General features: G+C 41.1%; 2 protein-coding genes and 1 gene segment (V, D, J or C); 1 reads left to right on the forward strand and 2 right to left on the reverse strand.

Annotated features, from left to right (window-relative positions):
* Positions 1-6867: 6867 nt before the first annotated feature.
* LOC135258830 (sodium- and chloride-dependent betaine transporter-like) overlaps positions 6868-24096 on the forward strand; it is a 60102-nt gene continuing 42873 nt past the window's right edge. For all 4 annotated transcript variants that reach the window (XM_064342452.1, XM_064342449.1, XM_064342450.1 and 1 more), the window contains exon 1: positions 6868-7385. The gene's annotated coding sequence lies outside the window, so the exon portion shown is untranslated. The remainder of the gene's footprint in view (positions 7386-24096) is intronic.
* LOC135258563 (Ig kappa chain V region Mem5-like) lies at positions 15337-19386 on the reverse strand. The segment is given in 4 exon segments: positions 15337-15868; positions 16705-16736; positions 18732-19038; positions 19231-19386. Coding segments are annotated over 4 exon segments (705 nt in total).
* Positions 20361-24096, reverse strand: part of LOC135258831 (protein mono-ADP-ribosyltransferase PARP11-like) — a 31054-nt gene continuing 27318 nt past the window's right edge. For 3 of the 4 annotated variants that reach the window (XM_064342461.1, XM_064342455.1, XM_064342456.1), the window contains one exon: positions 20361-20958. In XM_064342461.1, coding sequence (XP_064198531.1) covers positions 20803-20958 — 156 coding nt within the window. In that variant the 3' untranslated portion in view covers positions 20361-20802. Of the gene's footprint in view, positions 21377-24096 lie in introns of all 4 variants that reach the window. The other variant, XM_064342457.1, reaches the window with a different exon arrangement.

Genomic DNA, 24096 nt, shown 5'->3' on the forward strand with positions numbered 1-24096 from the left:
GAAAATAAATAAATTAAAAAAGGGTAAAATTGCGCCGCCTTCCCCAACTCACGGTTGAAATGGTGATCGCTTGATGATGGAGCCTACATGGGATAAGGAGATGTACACGCCGGAGAAGAACAATATAATCTCTCATCAGCAAGTATTTTGCATTTTGATTTTCCCCTCATCTTTCCCGTGGCATAAAAAAAAAATCACTGAACAAAAATTGACAATTACATCCGGAGTCGGGGAAAAAAAGCCTCCATTACTCCCAGCTCATTCATTTCCTAAAGTAATACCCATGCGTTAACAGGAGTAATGGCACTTATTGTTACAGCTGCCTGGGAAATACTTTATTGACCATTTAAGACGTACCTTACACTGTAAACAAAGTAGTTGAGCATAACGAGCTTTCATTAACTTTGTGGTGGAGTATAATGAAGCAAACAATTAGCAGGGACGCAGAGGGTTGATATTGTGCATAAAGAGGAGACGCGCCGTGCCTGCAGCTGCTGATATTTGCGTTAAGTCACGCATATTTATTCCTGCAGGAAATTGTGTATTGAAGCGTGCATTTCATCTTCAGTAAATTTTGAATCAGGCCATAAAGTCCTTGGGTTGACTCGGCTGATGCGTTAATTAAGTTCAATACAAAACCGGTCAACGCAAATCAGTTAAGGAAAATTGTGGCTGTACTAATAACAGTGTAACACAGAGGCACAACAAATTACTGTATTACGTTTAAATGCAAGCGTTTACACACATTCTCATAAACCATTAATCTAAAGTAGAAATATGTAATATGTAGTCAGTGTAGATTAACAAATACATGTCAATATAGTATATAGTATATCAATCAATCTAAACTCATCTATATAGAGATGTTAAGGTACTGTGATGTTTTTAATGTTTCAATTTGCCATTTGAAATGGTTTGGTATGCACTGATGTGAACTTAAAATAAATTTTAACGGGGAGAACTTTGCTCGCTGTCCTAATGGAATACAGTTAGTATTCATGAACATGTGAAAATCATTGTAAGTAAATCTGCTGTGAGAAGTTTCAACATCCTCTAAGGAGAAAAAGCTCATTGCTCAGGAGTCAAATTGAACACGGCTACGGCATGCCACACCGACCAAAAATCAATACGGCGAAATTGGAAGCAAATGTGCCGATAAATGCCAACTCCTCTCTCGGCTACTTTTCCGAGCATGGTGCTTACATTTTTATGAGCTTTTCTTATAGGACAGTCTGGATAACGATGCCCTGGGGGGATAACATTTTATCCACACTATGCTAAAGCCAAGATAACCTGTTATTCTGCTGAAGGACGCTTTAAAAAATACTGTTTATGTTATATGTCATATCCAGGGACTCTTCTTAACGATGGAAATATCTTCACGGTATTTGGAGAACAACATTTAAGCATTTACACGTTGACGCTAACGTGTTGGTCAGGAGCCGGAAACTACAGCAGTGTTTAAAGGGATGATTTACGGATGTCGTCATACTAAAACTCTAAAAGTACTGACATCGAAGCAGAGCTCGATATTTCAGGAGAACCTGGCAGCAGGTCATAAATGGATATTACACCGAGACAGGTTTATGCCCTTGACAGAGTTTGATGCAGAAAGTAGCTTGGTTGTTATATACAAGATCAAAAACACAGCTCTCCCGTTGAAAGCTGCTTATCTTTATGTGCCCTGGCACTGTCTTTCTGACAGCAATAAATACCTGAACACTGGATAATGGAGATTACATGGTCAGTTACATATGCAGCATGTGCTTTTATTGTTGGTTATGTGGTGTTTACAAGTTAAACCATATCCTTAACCAAGGTACACTATTAGGTGAATCGTTGTACTTTATTTGTTGTTTTCAATGCACGACTAATGTGTTTCCCACAAGGCTTTCTTTTACACTTAAAGACCATGGTGGAAGGGTGTTCAGTGATGAAAATATTCACTTATAGCACAAAGGAACTAAAACATGATACCAACAATTCTGCCCTTCAACCAGTTACATCTGGAGACTTATATTGCTTCTCCCAACACATAGCGTAATAGAACTGACTGATTTGCAGCAGACTCATATTTTCTGGAGCATTCCTTCGCCAAAACAGTGACCCAAGACCCACTCGCTCAGCGTTATCCCTAACCCCAACCATCAAGTGGGAAAAGATGGAACGGATTTAGAGAAAGAGCTCGGAGCTAGGATTCATCTTCGTGCTTTGTAGTTGTCCAATGACCTTTGGTATGCACTTATTGTACGCCGCTTTGGATAAAAGCGTCCACCAAATAAATGCGATGCAACGCAGTCTCATTCTTTGGCTGATCCAAACGGTGCTGTCCATGGTGCTGCCCAGGGAAACTTCAGCTAGCATCAGTTCCCTGCTGATTCTTCAAAGAATTATTATAGTCAGCTATCCTCAAACAGGTTCTATTTCAATTCACAATATCTCGTCCTATGGGGAAAAAAAAGGGGTTTCCACAGGATATGGTACGATTTGCCAATTGTACCGTGAAGTGAATTTCCATTATGTATCAAGCTAATCTACGCACAGCTGTATAAGAACATCACGTAACATGCTTCTGCATAGACCCCCCTACAGAACTCCTCCCTTTGAAGTAAATAAACATTAATCAACACAGATCATCCTTTCAGAGAAGCAATGCATAATGCGATTCAGTTCAAAGTCTCACCATTTAAGGTAAATGTTCTGACTCGTGACAGACCCTATTAGACACCCAGTTTCTCCCACTGGACATGCAGGTTGACCTAGTTGTATTCACATTTCTGTGAGTGCTAATCAACCATTACTAGGCTACTGTCTAGAATAGAGGACAGGCTAGTCACACATTTAAACGCCTGGTGACAACTGTAAAGGCAAGTATGCACACACGCGTACATACAATTTTAGTTTCATTGAATTCTTGGCAACCAGGTTACTTGTGTTTTTAAGTCGTGGCAACAAAATTTTTATATTATTTTAATTTTTTACATTTTACACAGCAACGCACGGTGGTGTACATGCGCGCACACACTCACACTTTCGAATACTTGAAATGCTAACATAAGAAGGTCTACCTTTGATCATCAAAAAAAAAACGCCAATATGATTCGATTTTGATTTATCAAGCATGATAAATCGCGTTTGACTTATCAAGCATGACAGACCTCAACTGCGAGAATCCAGTCCAGGTTTTGAAGCTGCTCTTCCCGTGCTCTTCCCTTGGATTCTCCGGTGCCTGACAAATCTCTTGAACGCCTCACCTCAGCAAATGAGGTTAATGAACGCAAATCAGAACACAGCGGCCGCAATCCGCAGGAAGACGACGCCGCTGCGCACCGCAGTCTTTATTATTTTTCGAACCCGAATCATCATCCCGTCCACTTCAGGGACAAGCATTTCCGCCGTTGACTTGTTTGATGGCGCGATGGCGGAGACAGACTTTATTATTATTATTATTATTATTATTATTATTAATATAATAATAATAATAATTACATTTATATAGCACTTTTCCAAATGCTCAAAGTGCTTTACAGTGAAGAGGAACTCACCTCACCCACCTCCAATGTGTAGCACCCACCTGGGTGATGCACGGCAGCCAATTTTGCACCAGAACGCTCACCACACATTAGCGAAGGTGGAGAGGGAGAGAACATTTATTTAGCCAATTAAATCTGGGGATGATTTTTAGTGGCAAGTTTTGCGAGAGCCAGATCTGGGATTTGGCCAGGACACTGGGGAACCCACCTACTCTTAGCGATAAGTGTCATGGGATCTTTAATGACCACAGAGAGTCAGGACCTCGGTTTAACGTCTCACCTGAAAGACTTGAATCGAGGGATATTTCAGTCTGCGATGGGCTGAATGGGTTACAGGGGTGGGAACCCAGATAAATCGTTTTTATCTCGTTCCAGGGGGATGGCATTATTAGGCCGTTTTATGGGGGTCTAAAGCGCGTCTTGGCCAATATGACACCAGGGACCACGAGCCCATTGCACGAAGAGTGCAGCAATCCAGCAGGCCTGAAGTTATTAAAATGGAAACGTGTCGTTTTGAGCTCAATTGGGTAGCAATCTGCTGCGATGACAATTTAATGGCAATGTGCTGCACAACTGGCTTCGAGTCAATAGTCACTGAATTATTAATATTCAACCGAATGAACAAACTACGGTACTTAACATGAATGGATTTCTTGTTTTACATGTCCATGTACCACACCCAATGGAGCGAATGCATTTCAGGGGATTCGAACGGATCGTCTGTGTCTGTGCACATTCGGAGGATGTTGGGTTCCTCGCGATCAACATACACACATTTTGTAATCTCAGGCATGGGGGTGGTTTCAAACTCGGCAAACCTGCGTGTCTCCGTCGGTCTAATAGCAGGGGGTCTGGCTGAGCCCGGCTCACATCCACCTTCTTTCTGTCTTTTACGCGCGTGCTTGGTTTGGGGGGGGGGGGGGGGATTGGCACAGACACCAGTGAATAACATCTGCAGGTCCTCGAGGACACTGTTCTGCATTCAGCCAGCGCGTGCTGCACTGTCGTTTTTGGAGTGCCGATTCCTCTCGACGGTTGGCTGGCCTTCGTCCACCGTAATGTTCACAGTGTGAGGGGAATGCATTATTAAGTGGAGGGGGAAAGCAGCGGAGATCAACAGGCACCCTCGCAAAAATAACAGTTTTTTTTTTTTTTTTAAGATGATAGACAGAAGCCCGTTAAGAGGTTTCGCAACGTGCTCGGCCCTCTCTGGAAGAAGGACATGGACCAATGAGGGCACTCCAACAGTCACACACACACTGAGGCAGTCAGACCGTTTGTCTGTTTTCATACGAGCGTGATCACAACAGTACTACCTTTGCATATTAATAGCCAAAACTGAGAAATGACCATGAAATGAGTTCTATGTTCAGTTTTGTGTTAATTGGCCTTTTAATAAGGCGGTAAAACAAATTGGGAGCAATTCAGAGAAATCTTGGTCCCATGTTATGTTCTTTAGATTTTTTAAAATCACACATCAGTTGATAGAAGTGATATACTTCATTTTTCTGGCAGTTTATAAGCATCAGTTCAATAGCTGCATCGCGCATGTTCACTTTTTTTCAGATTTGATATTCTGCCAATCAGAGTCTATAGGATGGCGAACGCGAGCATTTTGGAAGGTGTGGGTCTTTGAATTGAAACAATTTTGTACTGAGTATTCAGAGGACAAAACGCAATCTTAAAATTAGTAGTTTTCAAGGCAATATGCCATTTGTTTCATGTTCATGTATTTTTTCATAAACAATATATTGCTAAAAAGTACATTCGTCTTCCTCAATTACATATTTTATTTTACATATATAATTACAATTATATATGTTTATTTAATTATCAGTGCCCAAAATTCCACATTTCCAGCGTAGTACTTGGACATCGTTATGAGGGAAAATGCTAATCTTTGCCCAATAAAATATGCCATTTCATTTGTGCAGTGCAGCCGCCAAAGGGAAGTGACCAACACCCAAAATCAATTACAGTGAAAAAAAATCATACTTTCCCTACAGAAATCCTGTTGCATTCAGCGGCGAGTAGAGCAGGGCTCCTGTTGCCAGGCAACCATTCAGAGGTGCAAGTGGCCTAACTGACAGGCAGCTGTAATGAAGCATGGACCAGGGGTTCTGCAGGACATCTGTGTGTGTGTGCGTGTGCATGCATCATGTGTGTCGGCGTGCAAATGAGCCTTCGCACACACGCGTGTGTGTTAATGCACGTGCGCGCGTGTGTGAACGTTTGCATATTTGTGAGAGGGTGGCGGGGGGGTGGGGGGTGGTGGTGCGTGTGCAGTTGTGCACGCGTGCGTGCTTGAATGCGTGTCGGCGTGTGCGCGCATGTGTGAGCGCGCGCGCGCGTGTGTGTGTGTGTGTGTCTGTGTGTGCGCCTGTCGTTTCCATTCTTCACACCGCTCACACGCATGAAGAGCCTGGCAGCCAGTAAGCAGCTCTGTCGCAGGACCTGATATGCGCTGCATAAACACAATTATATCTCAGAGACCTGGCACAGCTCATATGTACACACTAAGTGTGTGAGCTGCATGCATTATTTTCAGCCTGCTCAGGCATTCCCAGCGGAAGAGAGTGAACCTCTGGAAAGGCGACTATATCCAGAACGGGGGGGGGGTAATGCTTCCATAGCACGGGTATTCCGAGGCATAGAGTCAAAATTTTACGGTTTGTTCATTAAAGGGTAAGCATGCTGAAGAGCATTATCCATTGTTATGATACCATCCAACGGACTGTGATCCCCAAATATTTCACATATACACTTCTGTTATGGGAAACTAAATCTTCATTTGAGGTTGCTAAATTTGGATTATAGCAACAAAAAAAAAAAAGGATTACATTGTTAATGATTTTTGTTGTCACTTTAGTCTAATTTTTCTACAATTTTTGCCCACACATCATTTCAAAATATTTTGTGACCTCAAAATGGTATTGGAGCCAAACATAATTTTATTTACAATTGAGCGAGACTTTAAATAGTACTCAAATCAGTAAAAAAAAATCTATTAAAATGTTCTTCTTAAAAAAGGAATTCAAATAACTTAAATCAAATGGTTACTTTTGACACAATGAATACACAGTTATCCATTGCATTGTATACATTACATTTAGTCGGAAAAACAATATTTTTTGCGATCATCTTCAATGGCACTTTTCAAATAAAGATAAAATCAGCATTGCAAGATTCTATAAGAGTAGTAACCTACTGGCATAAATACGGAGCGCAGCAACAACCAAGGAGCCCAATCAGATTACAGACCTTCACCCCACTCAACCCCACTGAAACAACACCAACCTCTAGCGATAAAACACCGTAACTGCAAACACTAGGCCTACATTGTGGGCAGACATTGAGGCGGAGCAAGCCAAATGCAGTAACCTTGGGACACAGGGGTTATTCGTATATAAAAACAGTTCGAGCACGGAGTGGACAGATAGGAACACCAAGGAATAAGCAGGCCATCCGTCTTATTTTAGCTAACAGCTCGCCTGCAATCCATCCAACGAAAGCATAGACTGACAAGGAACATTAATGGAGCGCCAGACTGCACGGCGAGTTCTGATTAGCAGCTGGCTACTGAGATGCAAGGCAACAAACCTGCTCGGACTCATCATGATGCCGTAGCCTTCACGGTTTTCCCAGCATCACCTCTGCGGATTTCCTCGGTCGCGTGCCAACAGGGCGGACCGGCTTTTGAGTTTTCCGTCATGGGGTTCCAAGAGAGCTGAGAAAGGACAACTCGATAAACAAAAAAGCTGCGAGACAGAGGGTGAGCCACAAAAACATCGCAGAAACAAGCGAGAGACAATCGTAGATTACGGATTCTGCTTAAGACGCCATTGACGGAAGGTAGGCCATTTGCACATCCCGTCACATGATACACATGTTGATGTGAACAGCCCTAGGCTACGAGCGCGGATATTAACGCGGCCACAGATGAAGTTTGTCTTCTCGCCACCGACTACAAGGGGAGTCGGAGTTTCAGGATTTTTAGGGAGTTTATTCTTTAAACATTACAGTACAGTCCTTCGAGGTTTATGACCGCATTATTTGTGCTGAGAAGCCAAAAAATCATTACTTCCACTGGCATGCGCTAGGAGAGAAATTCTGGCCCTCAGTCTATGGTTCCAACCAAGCAGTAGCACACCCGATTCTACTAATCAACCACTGGAGTCTTTGCTAAGGACCTCGATTTCAGGTGTGTTACCCACACCGGCCCATTCTGGATAAGACTGAGGACCCCTGCTGGAGGCCACTGAATGATGTTTCACATACAACATGTGCTTCTGATGAGTATGTACGATTGGCTTTTCAATGAAAGATTCTAATTTTCCAAAAACTGTTTGCTGTGGATGATCAAAATCTGCCAGACTATGTTTATGAGGGAAAAAACAAAGTTTTGTATTTGATTACGTTGATGGAAGTCAACATTGAGCTTCCAAACCTTTTGATGAATGATCTGTAATAGAGTAAGTTATGGTTCAAAGGATTTTGTCAGTGGCCCTGAAGTTAAGATTTGAGAGGTATGGTTTTAAATACGTGGAATAGTTTATAGGATCATTACACATTTTTTATGCTTCAGTATTTTTTTGTTAAAGTGTCTTTCATTGGCTTGGTGTAATATTCATTTCTGCCAAGGGAAGCTTGGAAAACAATTTTAAAATAATATAGGCCATAGTCTATTTAGTCTGTTTGGTTACACAACCATAGCAGCATCAAACTTGCCACTCACCAATACTTGTAATCATTCAAGTGGCAACCAAGCCCAGACCTGCTCAGGTTCAGCCACACATATCATTTCTAATTACAGTTTTTTACGGCTGAAAATGTCCACAAAAGCAACACTTCACAAGAATGTCAAGGACAAATGACAATACCACTCCATTTTAATATTGTTTAACCAGAGAAGGTTACCATTTCAGAAGCGTCCTTAATCGAGAGTGAGTGACCTGCATAAGGGGTCATTTCAAGATGTTTTCAGTCAGTGCTTTTATTGAAAATTATAACCCATAGACGGTCAAGCACATGTGGTCTTGCTTCAATTATAATTAAAGCAGTCAACAGGCAATACCGTCAGTACTGTAAAATGTCCTGTCAACAATTAATAAATTATGTAAGCGAGTACTGCAATCATTATCATCTCAAATGTGGAATATTTCTTCATGCCACAAAAACAAAAAGCATGTTTAAACTAGAATGTAAGCATGCATCTGTTTTAGATATTTAGTTGATGTCTAGTTTGGAGAGACACGAACAAAAACGAAAATGTTACCTGAAAGTATGACCTTCCATTCACTCTTCCTTCAGACATTTTACGAAAGTAACAAAGTCACAGTATATGTGGACCCTGACTAATCTCATAAACAGCCTGTTTTCTATTTTTTTTTTTTTAATTTAAAAAAAACTGTAGGTCACTGCTCGTTGTGACTTTCTGTGAACAGAGCGTTTCCTGACATGACTAATGAGATGGATTTCCACTTCTAACAGCTAGCTGGGAGATCCCCAGTTAGAACCTTGGCTACATATGCTACTGAAGCTGCCACAGTCCCCCCAGTCTAGACTGGTCAGCGTGTCTGGGGGAATCTCTTGCCCAGACCTCTCCATCTGGGCTTGGCAACGATCGTGTGATAATCTCCCAGAATTCCCTGCTGTGACGAAGTGTGGCTGAACGCTGGGAGCCTAATCCTTCCCCCCCCCCAAAACCAGTGCCAGTCTTTCCCCTTCCACTGCCACACACAGGAACAGGTCCTCTCCAACATGCCAAATAATCTGGCGAATGAGGACCTGTTGCAGGCACTGCACACTCCCATTCAAATCCTGCTGTCAGTCATCGTTCACTGAATTAATAATGTTTCAATATTAGGGCTCCCTGTGGTGTTTCAAAATAATAATTCCACAAAAAACTGCTATAATAATTCCAAATTATTATTATTCCGAAAAAATCCTCCAACCTCCCTTTAGGTTTCCTTTATTATGAACAGTTGGTTCGGTCCAAAGTGCTTCTCTTTAATATGTCATTGAAGAGGGAATGTGTGGGATAGTATCGCAGGTCTATGTGCGGAGGCATAGTTTGGGTGTGGCAGGTTAAGCACAGCTGTCTCCATGCCACAGATAATCTGTTCAAAATGTAAAAGTTCTCTCAGTCATTCCATTTTCAGGAAATGGCCTGCTTTGCAGAAAATGCAGTTCCCTCAGTCGGGCTTCTGTTTTTGGTAAATGTGTTTGAACGCTCCCTGTCATGGCAGGGATACCAATATGTACAATTTTCTGCATAATTCATATTTTTGGTGCAAGTAATCTAGGTAAACACAGCACCGAATAATTGCAATTACCATGTTGCAGTTTGTTAGAGAAGAGCTTCAAAAGATTCATTAATTTTTCGTTGTGTCTGCCAGACATAATTAATCATGAGAGTGTAGGCAGCTTGGTCTTGTTGCAAAAGCAAAACTGGTTATATCCAATCTAATGCTGTATTGTGTTATTAGTATTGGAGTACTGTCATGTGATGTAAAGTTGTGCTTGTGTTCAACTACCTTGAAACCACAGTTTTTACCTTGACTCTGAAAATTAAAATATTGTTCATTCAACAGAATTAAGGAATAGAAATAGATCAAAGTACTATCATTTACTAGCATAAAGTAGTGGCATTTTACTGTAGGCTTCAACATTTTGTAAGATCACATCAGGCTCTCATAATTACAATGAAACCACCAAATACATCCAGTCTACAGTCCCGTTGTGCTAAATCATGCCTAAAGTCATTATGTCGAATGTTATCCTTAGGAGTGTTGAATCTTCTGTGTCAGTCACTGCTGATTTATAGTTATCGTCCAATCTGGCGTAAAAACACTAGCCAAAGAAACGGTAAAACTACAGGTGTCTACACACTGGGAGATGGGGAAAAGAGCTCTCACTGGAGGAATCCTACCCCGTCCTTTATACAGAATAACATGTCCAGTGTTAATTCAACTATTAACAGGGAACATTTTGGTCTCACATTTCAGAGTGGGACCCAGATGTTATCTGTTAAAGAGTTTAATTAACACTGTTAAGAGTTGAATTAGCACCGGACATTTTACTGTGTAGCTGTAGAAAACGTCAGTTGGCTGTGCGGAAGCATCAGACAGACGGACAGCCCTGGGGGGCCTCTCTGTGTTGGGGGGACAAGCAGGCGGTGTGTTGGGCCTGTGTGGTGAAGTCCCCCCCCCCGCATTGTGTGGGGGGGTCAGGCGGTGAAGGGAAACGCACACACTGGCGTCAGACGCCCAGCTTTTCACCGGCTACAAGATGGGCAGATGAATTATTCAAAAGGAATTGTGGTCGGAGGTTCTATAGGGGCCGTTGTCAAATTTTTTTGTTGGGGGGGGGGCGGGGGCCTTGGGGGGCCTAATCCCCCAAACACAAAGAGCCGGGCTTCGATACACAAACACTGTTCACAGGACTCAGATTTAGGTTATGGCCCTGAATGACAAGTAAGAAAAAGAGAATTTTTTTTAGTGTTTAACTTTCAGCCGTGAGCGAATTGAGCAGACCCAAACAGCGGCTGGAAATGACGACACAATTCGTTAATAGGTCGGAGGTGTGAAAGGAGTACGTCAATAAAGGAGTACGTTAATAAAAAATAAAAAAAGAAACCCATACTAATGAATGAACTTAAGAAAGCAGATTCTGAATAATCTTGACATTCCTCGGTGTGTTTTTTTTTTTTTTTTTTTTTTTGGCCTTGAAGTCCTTCCCCTTGCAGATGCAGCCTCTGAAATGATCTGTGAACTTCTGAAGACGAAGCAACAGCACACGCGGGCCGTGTCGCGCCGTGCGATTAGGGCTTCGGAAGATTGCGGAAATGGAGAATTAATTGAGGAGCTAATTGGAAAGGCTCCTCAAGCATAAAATGAGAGCTAACTGCTGTGAAAACTGTCACTCAGTTCGCACGGCAAGCCGGGGCTCAGTGTTTAGCAGGTTTCACGGGGGAAACCGTAGAGAACGGAAACTAGAAATGGGGGGGAGGGGGTGGTGGAGAGTCACCAGTCAGATGTCTCACAAAATTAAGCAGTCTTTCCATCTTCAGACATTAAACAAACAGAAAAGACAGTTGAGTCAATAAAGGACTCATGAGGGAAAAAAACACTTTGGAGCCAAGCAGAAAGCTTCAGACACAGCCATTGAAGTGGTTTCCAAAGTCCTTTTTATGATTTTACAGAATAAGGGTCATAGATATACACTTTGTCTCTCAAGAATTCACAAATTTGCAATTTATTAATTAGAGTGCAGTAATTTAAATAATTGTGAAAGGTTGACTTAATTATAAAAGGCAAAATGTCAATTTCATGGCACAGTCTAACCTTTTCAACTTCATTTGGCTAATGGAAACAATAAAGTATTTAACAAATTTGTTCACCCTTAAAGATTGCAAATCAGTTTATTGTCATTTGTTTGGACAGGAGGGACATTTTATTGCAAAACTTGCTTCATGATAAATGTATCAAATGCGTCTCAAAGAGAAATTAAGGCCCTAAATTACCAAGTTCAATGGCACACAGCAATTTAAATATAATTATGCCATAATATTGAAGATTGTGTATATAGTTTGCTATTAGTGCCATTGAATTTGTTCTTGAGGTTACGAACTTACCATCACTGGGGTTTGTATGTTGTATGGTGGTCCTCCACCAAAAAGAGGTCAGTAGTATTTTTGTCAAGCCATGTGTCAAACGATCATCATTTGTCGCAAGCGATGTTTACAATGACACTTGTGCTAAATTGAGTTTGATTATTGTGGACTGTGGATATATGGCAGTGACATTTCAGTATTGTTTTTTTTTTGTGAAAATAATTTGCATTTTCCCAGCTCAAATATACACTTCATCAAAACCTGGAACTGAGTCTAGTGGGAGGGCCATGTTCTCCTACACATTTGCTTAGGATCACAAATTCTTACTGCTTTTGAAATTTTGTGAGCTGTTTAACAGAAATGTGGCTTATTTTATTACTTGATCAACGTTGGTGGTAACTTTCAGGTGATTAAATCAGGTACAGTGCAATCAACAAATAAAGCCTTCAAATCAGTTGTGATGGATTTTCCTTGTAGAACAAGTAAAATATGTAAACTATGTAAAAATACATATAAGACATAAATGCTTAACTGTCCAACTTTTGTTTTTTCGGGGAGGGAGGAGGAGAGGGAGGGGGAGAGAGAATCATTTGCAGCAACTGGGGAAAGCAATGGGGGTGACTGAAACTAAAATTTGCCTAAATTGACATCTTTTATGGGAATGTTTCACAGCTGGATTATTACAGAAAACCAGAGAATACTAACAGCTTCTGTTAGAAGTGGAAACTGCCATTTCATGATTCAACAGACTGAAACTGGAACCTGATCTCTATATCGCTTGTATAATTAAATTAATTCACAGCAAGTGATTCAAAATGAGAGGATGTTATCACAAAAGTGAGTTATTCCCCTCTAGTGGATCTTCTAAACCCCACGTAGACCAGATAAAAAGTTATGTGTTAGATTATTTTATGCCTTTGTAGACTTATGCAATATTCAAGTTGTTTAACTTGTAATTTAACTTCAGATGCCCCATATCTATAAATCACTCATTTTAAGTCAGACAATGTGTACACCAAGATACAGTAGTAATATTAACAAAGTGTTAACCAAGATACAGTATTACTTGCACATGTAGTCGTGGTATTCATATGACATTTATGGAAAATTGCATTCAGAAATGAAACTTGTATGATCAATGTAAAACTAAAATGTCTAAAATGTGACCTAAATGATGTGATAAAGCTGGTCACATCGATAAACTCTGTATAATATTTTTAATATTTTAAACACAAATATTTATGAGAACAGTTGCAAATTATTTCCACAAATGAGGATCTAGCAGCATCTGGTGGTGAAACAACAGAACACATACAACTGCAAAATTCACCTCTGATTATAATCCATGTACACAAATGTTATTTAATTCATGAAGGGACAGGATCATACCAAAATCATATTAAAAACGCATTAAACTAACCCCCTCACACACACACACACACACACACACACACCCTCCCTTCTGTAGATGTGAATCATCCTCCAAACACAGCTGCAGCAGTCTAGGGGAATTTGGGTAGTGAAACTGAGAGTCGGATTGCTCAGATTTGCATAGGCAGGATGGTGTGGTCCCACTTCGCCCAGAATAGAGCGACTCTGCTGCCAGATGTTCACCCTTCCCCAGGGGGTGAGAGCGTGTTGGGCCTGGGGCCGGGGCTGGGGCTGGGTGGGCAGGAACTGTACACCATGAAGCTGCAGCTAGTACAGTAAAGCACGGCGAAATTAACAGCGCTAAATGAACTCTTCACTGCGTTTATGCGTGTCAAACAGGGGCGGTATTAGAGTTAAAAGTCCGATTTGATAAGACTGCAGGCAGCGGGTGCTTGTTAAGTGGATGATGTACGCGACAATGGTTGTGCTTAGAAACTCCATGTTTGGCATAGTTGTTGTATATCGTCTACTAATAAAGCTAGAACACAAAAAATCTATAAACAGTCCAATATCAGTGCTAGATCTACACAGAATACTCTGCTCTGTTGGGCTGTCACTGCAAAAAGCCTCAACTGAGCTGTTAAATCAAGCGTTCTAATTTTATACTTCATATCACTGACAAGTTGTGAACGCGGCTCATGCACGGCAGTTCAAATCAGACCGTTATAGAGTTTAGAACCTTTACTAGCCTGACAGTTTATGCAAAATATACAAGGGGTACAATCACTACTGTGAGAGTCATAATTCAGAACCACAAAATAAAGAAGACATTCAAGGATACATTGTCAGGCACAATTTTTCTTCCCCCAAGTCTCTGACTGAGTGTACCCTAATGCTTTCCGCCTGTATTCTGTATTTAGTTGTGTGCAGGACACCGTAAATTTGGTATCACTGGGCGTCTTTGGCCTGTTCTGGCAGTTATCCTGTGGGAGTGCAGCTGTTTTCAGTGCCGAGTGAGTGAGTGAGTGAGTGAGTGAGTGAGTGAGTGAGTGCGTGAGTGAGTGAGTGCGTGAGTGCGTGAGTGCGTGAGTGCGTGAGTGCGTGAGTGCGTGCGTGCGTGCGTGCGTGCGTGCGTGCTGCCGCCACAGTCCTGGGTCACTGCTGCTTTCCACTGGAGGGTCTGCCAATAGCACTGAGTCCTTAATCCACATACTGCACAGACAGCGGCTGAAGTTAGGGACTACATGGAACGCTCCCAGCTTTGTATAACACACAGATCCCTGCTGTGGGAGGGCAGGGAGGCAGTGAGCCATTGCACCACCAGGTGTTAGCATGCGTAACAGTCAGGGTTTTTATTTATTTGAAGTTCATGTTTTTTATAACATTGTGAATTTGTAACATTATTTAGGCCCACTGGGGTTTTCTGCCTCTCCCTGCACTGTATATTATTTGTTATCTTTGTCATTTTTGTGTATTTTTTAAATTGTGCAAAAATAATAGTTTAGTTTTTAGTTTGAGTTCTATTTCTTTCCAGGGTTATTGGTTTTTCCACATGGAAATACCACCCTATCAGTGTACTAATTATTTTATTATCCAGTGAATATCATGTGGCATTAACGGTTTGGAAACATTGACATGCTGTATGATGCTGAGACTCATTTATGACAGTCACTGTGTGAAATGTAAACTGAAAGCATTTTATTTTACTACAGAAACAAACTCACTACATGGTTTACTTGTATTAACAAAAGTGCATTAACAAAATAATAAAATTATTTTCCAATATTTTCTAGATCAGCAAAGAACAAAACTGCAGCGTTTGATATGATTCACATATTTGTTTATTGTTTATAATTATAAGCCATCAATCAACACATACATATCTAACTGAACTAAAGCTGTGCACATTAGTGGTTGCAATGATAACCTGCATACGACGAGCAAAGCCATTGTGATTGATCATTATAATGGAGAGAAGCTGCATATGCTGTAGAGCAGTGAAAAAAACAGCGATCGGCCGCTTGGCACTTGGTCTACTCGGTGCAGTCGGCTTTCCGAAGCGTCTGAGTGACCGGAGATTGAGACCCCTGGGAGGCCTCGCAGGTGAGCGACGCCGCCTTGGCCCACTCGTCAGCAGTGAGGGTCAAAGTGCTGCTCCAGCTGTACAGACCGTCCTTCTCCATGACTCCTCTGCCGGGGGCGGAGGTCTTGCCCTGCCCGTCCACCTTCCAGCTCAGCGTCCAGTCTGAAGGGAAGCCCCTGTTGGCTATGCAAATCAGAGTCGCCGTCCCCTTGCTGGTCAGCTCCGCGTTCGAGGGGGACAGGACATTAAGGGCTGGGCGGGTGTTACCTGGGAAGAAAGAGCAGGGGTTTTAGGTCAAGCAGATGGAAACTTACAAGATCTGAGCTCCTCTCGTCACTCCTGTGTAGGTTGATCGAAAGGAGACCGGTTTTTGTAGTTTGAAATTTAAACAACCACAGGAATTAGCCTACCGGACAAAATTTGAGCAAATAGAAAATACGGAGATTATTTGTGTTTATTACGTAGCCTAGGCTCTATTACGTTGTTAGGAGAACGTCGCATATTTCTTCGGCCCCACAGTTACATTTACTACAACTTTCATTTAGTTCTAATATTTTTGAAATACAGTTTGCAATACTGCTCAAAATATTTCAGCCGATCAAACTTTTTTTTTAAACCGCCAACACAATTCAGTTTGCTAAATATTTCACTATGTATGTACGTTATTTTAGGCAAAGAAGACAAGTAATCTTAAATGTAGGCTTTAAAATTTTTTTTTTACGTAAATAGCTACTTGACACGCTTGAAATGAATCGATTCGGGGGAAACCAAGTCGTGAAACAATGCATGTACCCAGGAAGGCAGGCTGCGACATATCCCTCCGGGCTGACTGCAAAAGTTTAGGCTACTGAATTTGACAAATATGTATATATACTGATAGGCGTTTTGTGGCACGCTAATCGCTTTGGATTTGAGCGATTTGAAAACGACTTGCTATCCATATTTTTATTCAACAAATAAATTATAGACTAGCCTGCGACGTATTTGAATATATATTTTACGTGGCATTTTAAATGATCTAAAGTTTTTTTTCTGAGAACAGAAAACATTTTTATTATACACGACCGAAGACACTGAGATGTATTGAAACGCAAGGCACTTACTTCCAACATCCAGTCTAGTACCGCCACCAAAAGAGTATCACAGTGATGCAGTCCCCTTGAGTGCCTGTACAAAAACCTTCCTTGCGCAACCTGAAGAGAAGTTAAATAGAACATTGATATTTTTAACGAAAAATACTGCTTCAGCAGTAAAAACAAGACGCAGTGTTCATTTCTGGTAATGAAAGACCTTGAACCGAATACTCATTAATATGAAAATGCTGAATAAAAGTTCGTACATTTTGTGCTCTAAGTTATCCCAACAATCACATTTTCAGACATACATAAATTTTATATGCAAAGCTGCACACTCTAATTATGCTGCACTAAATCTAAAATCTGTCTGTTCCAAATTATTGAAAGGAAAACGAAGCCAGTTATAGCCACATTATGTTTCATAAAAACTAAACTCACCATATTCAAAAGCAATGCCACTCATATTGTTATCATTAGCACAATAGCATAATGGTGCAACAGAGCTTTCTCATGATGACTGAAATATGTATTTAGGTATTTTTCCTGTTTGCACTGCATGAATTGACACTAATATGCACTGTAAAGTTAAGTACTACAATACAGACAGATTTTTAATTTTGTTTGGGATCATGGATCTTTTCCTTGGGTTGTTATCTGTTTTGCAAGACTATTTAAATTGTAGGACTTCAAAGATAAGCTATATGTTTGTACAGCAAAGAGCATAAAAATGTCCAAAGAAAGGGGACCGATGTTCTTCGTATCTGCAATGCGAGATCCTAAGTATAAAGATAATTAGCCTACAATCTAAAACGTACTCTGAAACATGGAAGTTATGTTCACATGAATGTCAATTTGTTTGTTGCAAGCGTTACACACTTCCCCATGACATTGCTGAGAGTTACTGCTCAGAGAAGCTGTGATGAATATACTCTGCTGTGCAACTATTCAGATTTTGTGTGTGTCTGTGTGTGTGTGTGTGAGTGTGTGAGTGTGTGTATGTGATTTGTGAGTGTTATCAGATGTATTATGAGGAAGCCTTTGACTCCCATAGGGAGAGGGAGGGCTGGGAGAACTTTCAAACTGCAGTGAAGCTGCAGAATTCCAGAAGGCCTACAAACTGGAGAATTCTAGAATTCCTGAACCTTTAGTCTGTTTCCATTTTGTCTGCATTTCCTGGTGTCTGGCTCTAACTGCTAGCTGCAGCGGGGGTCTTTGTGATGTTTCAGGCAGCTCCCAAGGAGCGGTGTCTGCTGAGTGTCTGTGGAGTTCTGACTGATTTTAGGAGATATTTGCAGTGATTTCAAGTCTCATGCTTCATCTGTTAAGATCAATTTCAACCTCTAAAACTGTCCCCCATGTCGGATCAGATCCATTGTTTTGGCAATTCTGTGGCATTGGTAGTGACTTCAACTGCTTTTTAAATATGGCTGTTTTGTTTGTGTCACCAGGGATTTTACAAAACCTTTTTCCATATAGAGACAAAGTGAGTACTTTGGGTCACTGAAGCACTGCATGGTTGAGTGTTCTGCTCCTGTGTACCTCCCAGTGTGGAAGCTGCAGTCGTATCCCAACCGCCAATTCATGCCTCCCATCTTCGAGAGGCTTGGGGATTCCCAATGCCTTTTCAGAATTCTACTGTAGAATCTTCCCAAAACAAGTCATGTGATCTTCCTTTCGCTTTCAGCTGCTCAGCGACTGATCAGATTCTGACAATCCCAATGTTGTGAGTTGTTGAATTGGTTCATAGTGCATGGAGCAGGCAGAAGCAGGTATTCAAACAGACAGTTTGATGAAATCTGAGTCAAGTAAAGCAACCGTGGTCTCCTGCAAGCTACGCATTAAGGGCTTTCCTCCACCCTCCACTGAGAGAGAAAAATATGGGCAAAATTGACAGAAATCTTCAAAATCGAAGATTGTTTGCAAAACTGATTGCGTCTATAGTGATGAAGTAACACTGAAAGACTCAGTCAAACATCTTGTACCTCAGTTTGGTAATTGCAAGCCTGAGCAGTTCCTCTTCAGCCGAGGGAGGTTTTTGTATGGGTCTGTATCACTGTGTGAGTGGAAGCGAATAGTAATGCTGACAGTAGTAATCTCCTGCATCTTCAGCCAGGACCCCACTGATTTGCAGCATGAAGTTGGTTCCAGACTTGCTGCCGGTGAATCGGGTTGGTGTCCCTGTTGCTCTGCTACTCACAGAGTAGATCAGGAGTTCAGGACTTTTTCCAGGTTTCTGCAGATACCAGGCTAAGCTACTGGTATGATCAGAGTTGCTGGACCTGCAGTTGAGAGTGACACTCCCTCCGACCGTGACCGACTCCACTGTGGGACTTTGAGTCAGGATGAGGTCAGCGCTGGTCCCTGGAAATAAAAAAAAACAAAATATCAGCTCATTGGTTCTTACTGCGAACCAGCTGTAGCACAGTTGAACACCGCAGACAGTTCTATGGATTTAATCACTAAAAGCGATCGGGCTCCAGTTTAGGAGGTGGCGAACATTCTGTGAATGGAAAGCCGAACTCGGTGATGGAGTGGCCAGCGGGGGGTTCTTACCGTGAGCGAAGACAGCGAGAGCGAGGAGGAAGAGTTCCAGTGCAGCCATGTTCTTTACCGTACGTGCCGGAGACAGAGAGAAGGTGCGCGGCTGCTCCAAGCATTAAGCTCCTGGGCAGCGAGGCTGCGTATTTATTGCAGCCGACGTGTGGGGCACTGAGGACACGCATGCAAATCTGTGGCCTGTAAGCAAATCCTGCCTCACAGCTGCGTCTGAGGTGTGAACAACTCGGGTGTTCAGCATGTTAGAGAGAGGGCTTGGTCACTTAAATTTGAAATTGAAAGGGTGGGAAAAGTATTAATATTATATATATATGTCATGATTCACATTCAAGCCAGAAAACTTTACAAGGCAGACGGAAAATCCAATGGCTTGTGTACCATGTTTGTTTCTCCACCTTCATTGGTTTCCTTGTCTTAAAGGGGAGCGCAGCCTATGTAGCCTCCCTCTGATTGATGCACTTGTCATAGTCCTGCTTCCTCTCTAAAAAGACGATGCATACTCCACCTCCTTTCCACTATTTCTGCCACTTCTGTATATGACATTATGTGCAGCTGCAGAAGAAAATGTAGACCTTCACTTATCTCGAAACAACACTGTTCGAGGAAAGCAGTGTAGTTATTGCAATGCGGAAATTGGAAGAGTTCCCTGCCCTCTTGTGGACAAATAGGAAATTGCATGAAAAAAATCAGGAGGAACATCTGCTGTAGAAAAATCTTTATTCATTAATTCTGTACAGTTATCACAATTATGGGGTGCCGTTTAGGAAAAAATAATCCATTAACTGGTTTGCTTGACACACACACATGAATGTTGTACAAATTCCTGCTTCTGTAGAAAGCTAAATGCTCATCATTTAGCAGTTTTGATTTGTGCTTAACTGCTTAAGTGTCCTATCTTAAACAATAACAAGACGCTCTTAAAAAGTCCAAGTGAAAGAGAACTTTATTATCTCCATGGGCAAATTCAAGTTTTTAAGTATGTTAAAAAACAGACATACATACAATCAGCACAACATACTATTCCATAGCACATACAAAACATATCCAGAAATCCATTAAAAAAAAACAGTATTAACACAAAAATAGCAATCCATAAAGACAGTTCTTTATGACATACAATCCTGTATGACAGTTGCCCTACCCATTCTGGTATTTGACTTGCCCCACAAAATGGCAAATATTAGCCCTATACAATACAAATTGCACAAAAGATTAAACTTGTGAAACAACTGTGACATATTGCACTCAACCTTAAAAGTATGGCATTTATGGATTAAAAAAAAAAAAACATTCTCTATAGTACTTTTTCAACCTTAGCTGCTGACCTTTAGCTGGTTGCAAAACTCCAAACCAAGATACTTATGTAGTGTAACCCTCTCAACTGGCACCTTGCCGATCCTGATAAGAGAAACATTGTTACACCTGAAGTCGAAGACCATTTCTTTTGTCTTCTTTGGTACCTTGCATGGCAGTCTTTCACCGTTGGTGTGTGAGTGTGTGTGTGTGAATGAGAGGCATCAATTGTAAAGCACTGGATAAAAGCACTATATAAATATAAATGCAGTCCATTTACCATTTAGTATTCTTGACGTTGATCTGTCGATGATAATTTGTGCAGTTGGCTTTAAAAATATCTCTGGTGCCTACAGGAACTGCTCTTAGAGTGAAGGCTGTGGCCTTCCTGTGATCATAGTCCTTCCTCCCCCTCTCAAAGACGATGCATGCCTGCCACGATGATGCATATTAAATTGCATGTAAAAAATCAGGAGGAACTTCTCAAGTAGAAAAAATATTCTTTATCAATTCTTTAAACGTTTATCACAATATTACATTACATTACATTTCCTCCATCACAGAGTCAACAATATTGCTCATACCTCATTACCTGATAAGTTATTCCAATGTAACAGAATGTTATTTTCCAATGTAACAGAAATGGTACGGAAGGATTTTCACTTACAGTACATCTGGATACAATTTTAAAAGTTTGAAAAAAAATAGTAAGCCCTTTTTAAGAGTGAAAGGTGTGAACCCTTTTTAGCCCAAACATATAAAAAGAAACCAGATTCACTGGCTCTCACTGGCCATTTGCTTTGCTGAATTTCAGCAATAGGCCAATATTTGAGCTGGACATACCTGGAACCTGCAAATGAATATTGGTCATTGGACAGTGCCTGCTATTGGACACATTCATATGTGAATTTAAAACCAAAAACTAACAAATCAGAAGAGACTTAAATAGGATTAATCATAATACTTTAGGGCCCCATTTAGTAACTACTCAGATCTATCCCTAACTGAATTACTTTGACAAAGCTGGCCAGAGCACAACTATTTGTCAGCTGCTCACATGAAACTGCAGCTCATTTATCAACAAGGCTCATTGTTTTTGGTTTATTTTTACTTTATTTTTTTTTTTAATCAATCAGGGAATTTCTCAGTGTTTATTTTTAAAATCAGATTAAAGCAAAATAGCCTAATGCAAAAATCCGGGTGAAAATCGTACGGCAATACTAACAATGCAAAGATCAGGGTGAAAATTACATTTTAATTCCAAACATTGATAACTTATTGCTTTTCATTAAATAATCAGCGGCTTGATTGCACTTTCTCCCCATTTTTTCCCTTCACTTTATATTCATGGAAGCTTTTTCCGAGCCGTCCGGCAGCTAGGTGTATCACCAATTGGAGCGCTCCTGCGCATAGGAATTGTTGCTAACGACTACGGAGCCCTTCGTTTGAAATCTTTACCGTCTATGCGGATTGTAGCTAGTCTAACAAGCTAAAATGAGGAGTTGTATCTGTATATCAAACTTAAAGTTTAAAAAAACGGGTAAACGGTGGGCACATGGAGCAAAGATTAATAAATCAATTGTCCATGTTACATAGATTAGGTAAAGAATAGATATACTACATTCGATGAAATTGTTAGCTAGACTAGTTACCCAGTATTGCACGGACGGTTCTGCCTTGTTACGACAGTGCGGCTCACCTCCTCTGTCAGCAGATGAGGCTTCCCTCATGTGCTAATATTTTCCATATTTCTTGTAATAACATTAATAACTCTGGACTGCATACTGGAGGACCCGTTGGCGACATTTGGATGAGAGAAGATCCCTGGCTCCAAAAGTAATTAATAGTCAATGGGATGCTGACACAGCCATCGTTAGTTAACTAACGTGAACGTTAATAAAACTTTCCACGTTACATATAAGGTTTAATGTCAACTACGGATTGCTGCCGGATTCATATCTGTGAAAACAGATTCGGGAATTGCACTCAATGATAGGAGAGTGAAAGAGACATCTGGCAACCTTTACTACTGAGCACCATTACCGTTAGGCTAGCCTACTTGCCATCGGGAGTAAACATAGCCGACACAATCTGAGAAAAGAAATGGAGACGACGCGGAAAGAGAAAGAAATGGAGACGACGCGGAAACTTACTTGATTCGATTACCGGGAAGCATTTAGTTAGTCACGAGCTTACACGGTGTGAACTGGTCACAGGCCGCTGCAAGTACAGTAGCTAAGCGTTAGCTAGTCGAATACGGTACCTGTAGCCTCCATTAGGCCAGTGGTTCTCAAACTTGGTCCTGAGGGACCACTGTGTATGCTGGTTTTCATTCCAACCACAGTTGCAGTCCCAGAATTTTAACAAGCTGTTAATTTTTCTTGATTAGGTGCTTTCATGTTTTAGAGCAGGGGTCCCCAATCTTATACAGCAGGGGTCCTCAATCTTATCCAGAAAGGGCCGGTGAGGGTGCAGGCTTTTGTTCACCAAGATTACACACCGATTACTAATAAGATCCTTTGCAAAGAAGATCTAGTGTTTGATTAGCAGAATCAGTGTAAATTTGGTTAAAAGCCTGCACACCCGGCCCTTCGGATAGATTGGCACCCCTGTTATACAGAAAGGGCCGGTGTGGGTGTCTGCTTTCTTCAACCAAGCAGTAACACACAGAGGTGGGTAACCCGGCTTCAAAGAGTAAAAAGACTGACCATGTATTTGCTCCACCACCATGCACTAAACCAGCTGATTACAATAATTAGGTCTCCTATCATGCTGAAGAGTTATGCTAATTAGAGTCAGCTGGTTTAGTGCATGGTGGTGGAGCAAATACATGGTCAGTCTTTTTACTCTTTGAAGCCGGGTTACCCACCTCTGGTAACACACCAGATACTACTAATCAAGGTGCTTAGCAAAGACGCAAGTGGTTGATTAGTAGAATCGGGTGTGTTACTGTCAGATTAAAGTGAAATGATGTAGTGCTCTGTAACATACCTGGACTTGATTAACAAAGGTAGTCTATGTTCAATCTGATAGAGTTTCTAGTACAAATGTAAGTGAATATGACTGACGGCTCCGCTCAGTGGAACAGAAATGTGCTTTTGGAAGCGAAAGCTGGGTGGAATTAGCAACAGTAACTAAGGAGAGTGGGACTTTGACTGGGTTAATTATGGGTTAATAAAGAGTTAATAATCTCACACAAACAGGAATGTTTTTTATGCATGAAAATTGGTACTATATTAACCATCTACTTAAAAAAATATATTTAAAAAAAACAGGTATTTTCCAATGAAAACTGATAAAAACCAAAACCACTGAGCCTTATTAATAAGTGAAATAATGGCTTTTGGTGCTTTGCTACCTGGGAAATGTCATATAATGACAATGATTGATTATATAGTGCCGTGACAAAGTATTTGCACCCTTTCCAAATTCCTCTATAATATTTTTGTCACATTGAATGGTTTCAGATCTTTAGACAAAATATTGGACAAAAGGAACATGAGTAAACACAAAATACAATATAGCTGCAAGCAGCGATGATGGGGCCAAGCAGTCCAGCAGGGCAGAGTC

Source organism: Anguilla rostrata, chromosome 7 (genome assembly GCF_018555375.3).
Source record: "Anguilla rostrata isolate EN2019 chromosome 7, ASM1855537v3, whole genome shotgun sequence".
NCBI lineage: Eukaryota > Metazoa > Chordata > Actinopteri > Anguilliformes > Anguillidae > Anguilla > Anguilla rostrata.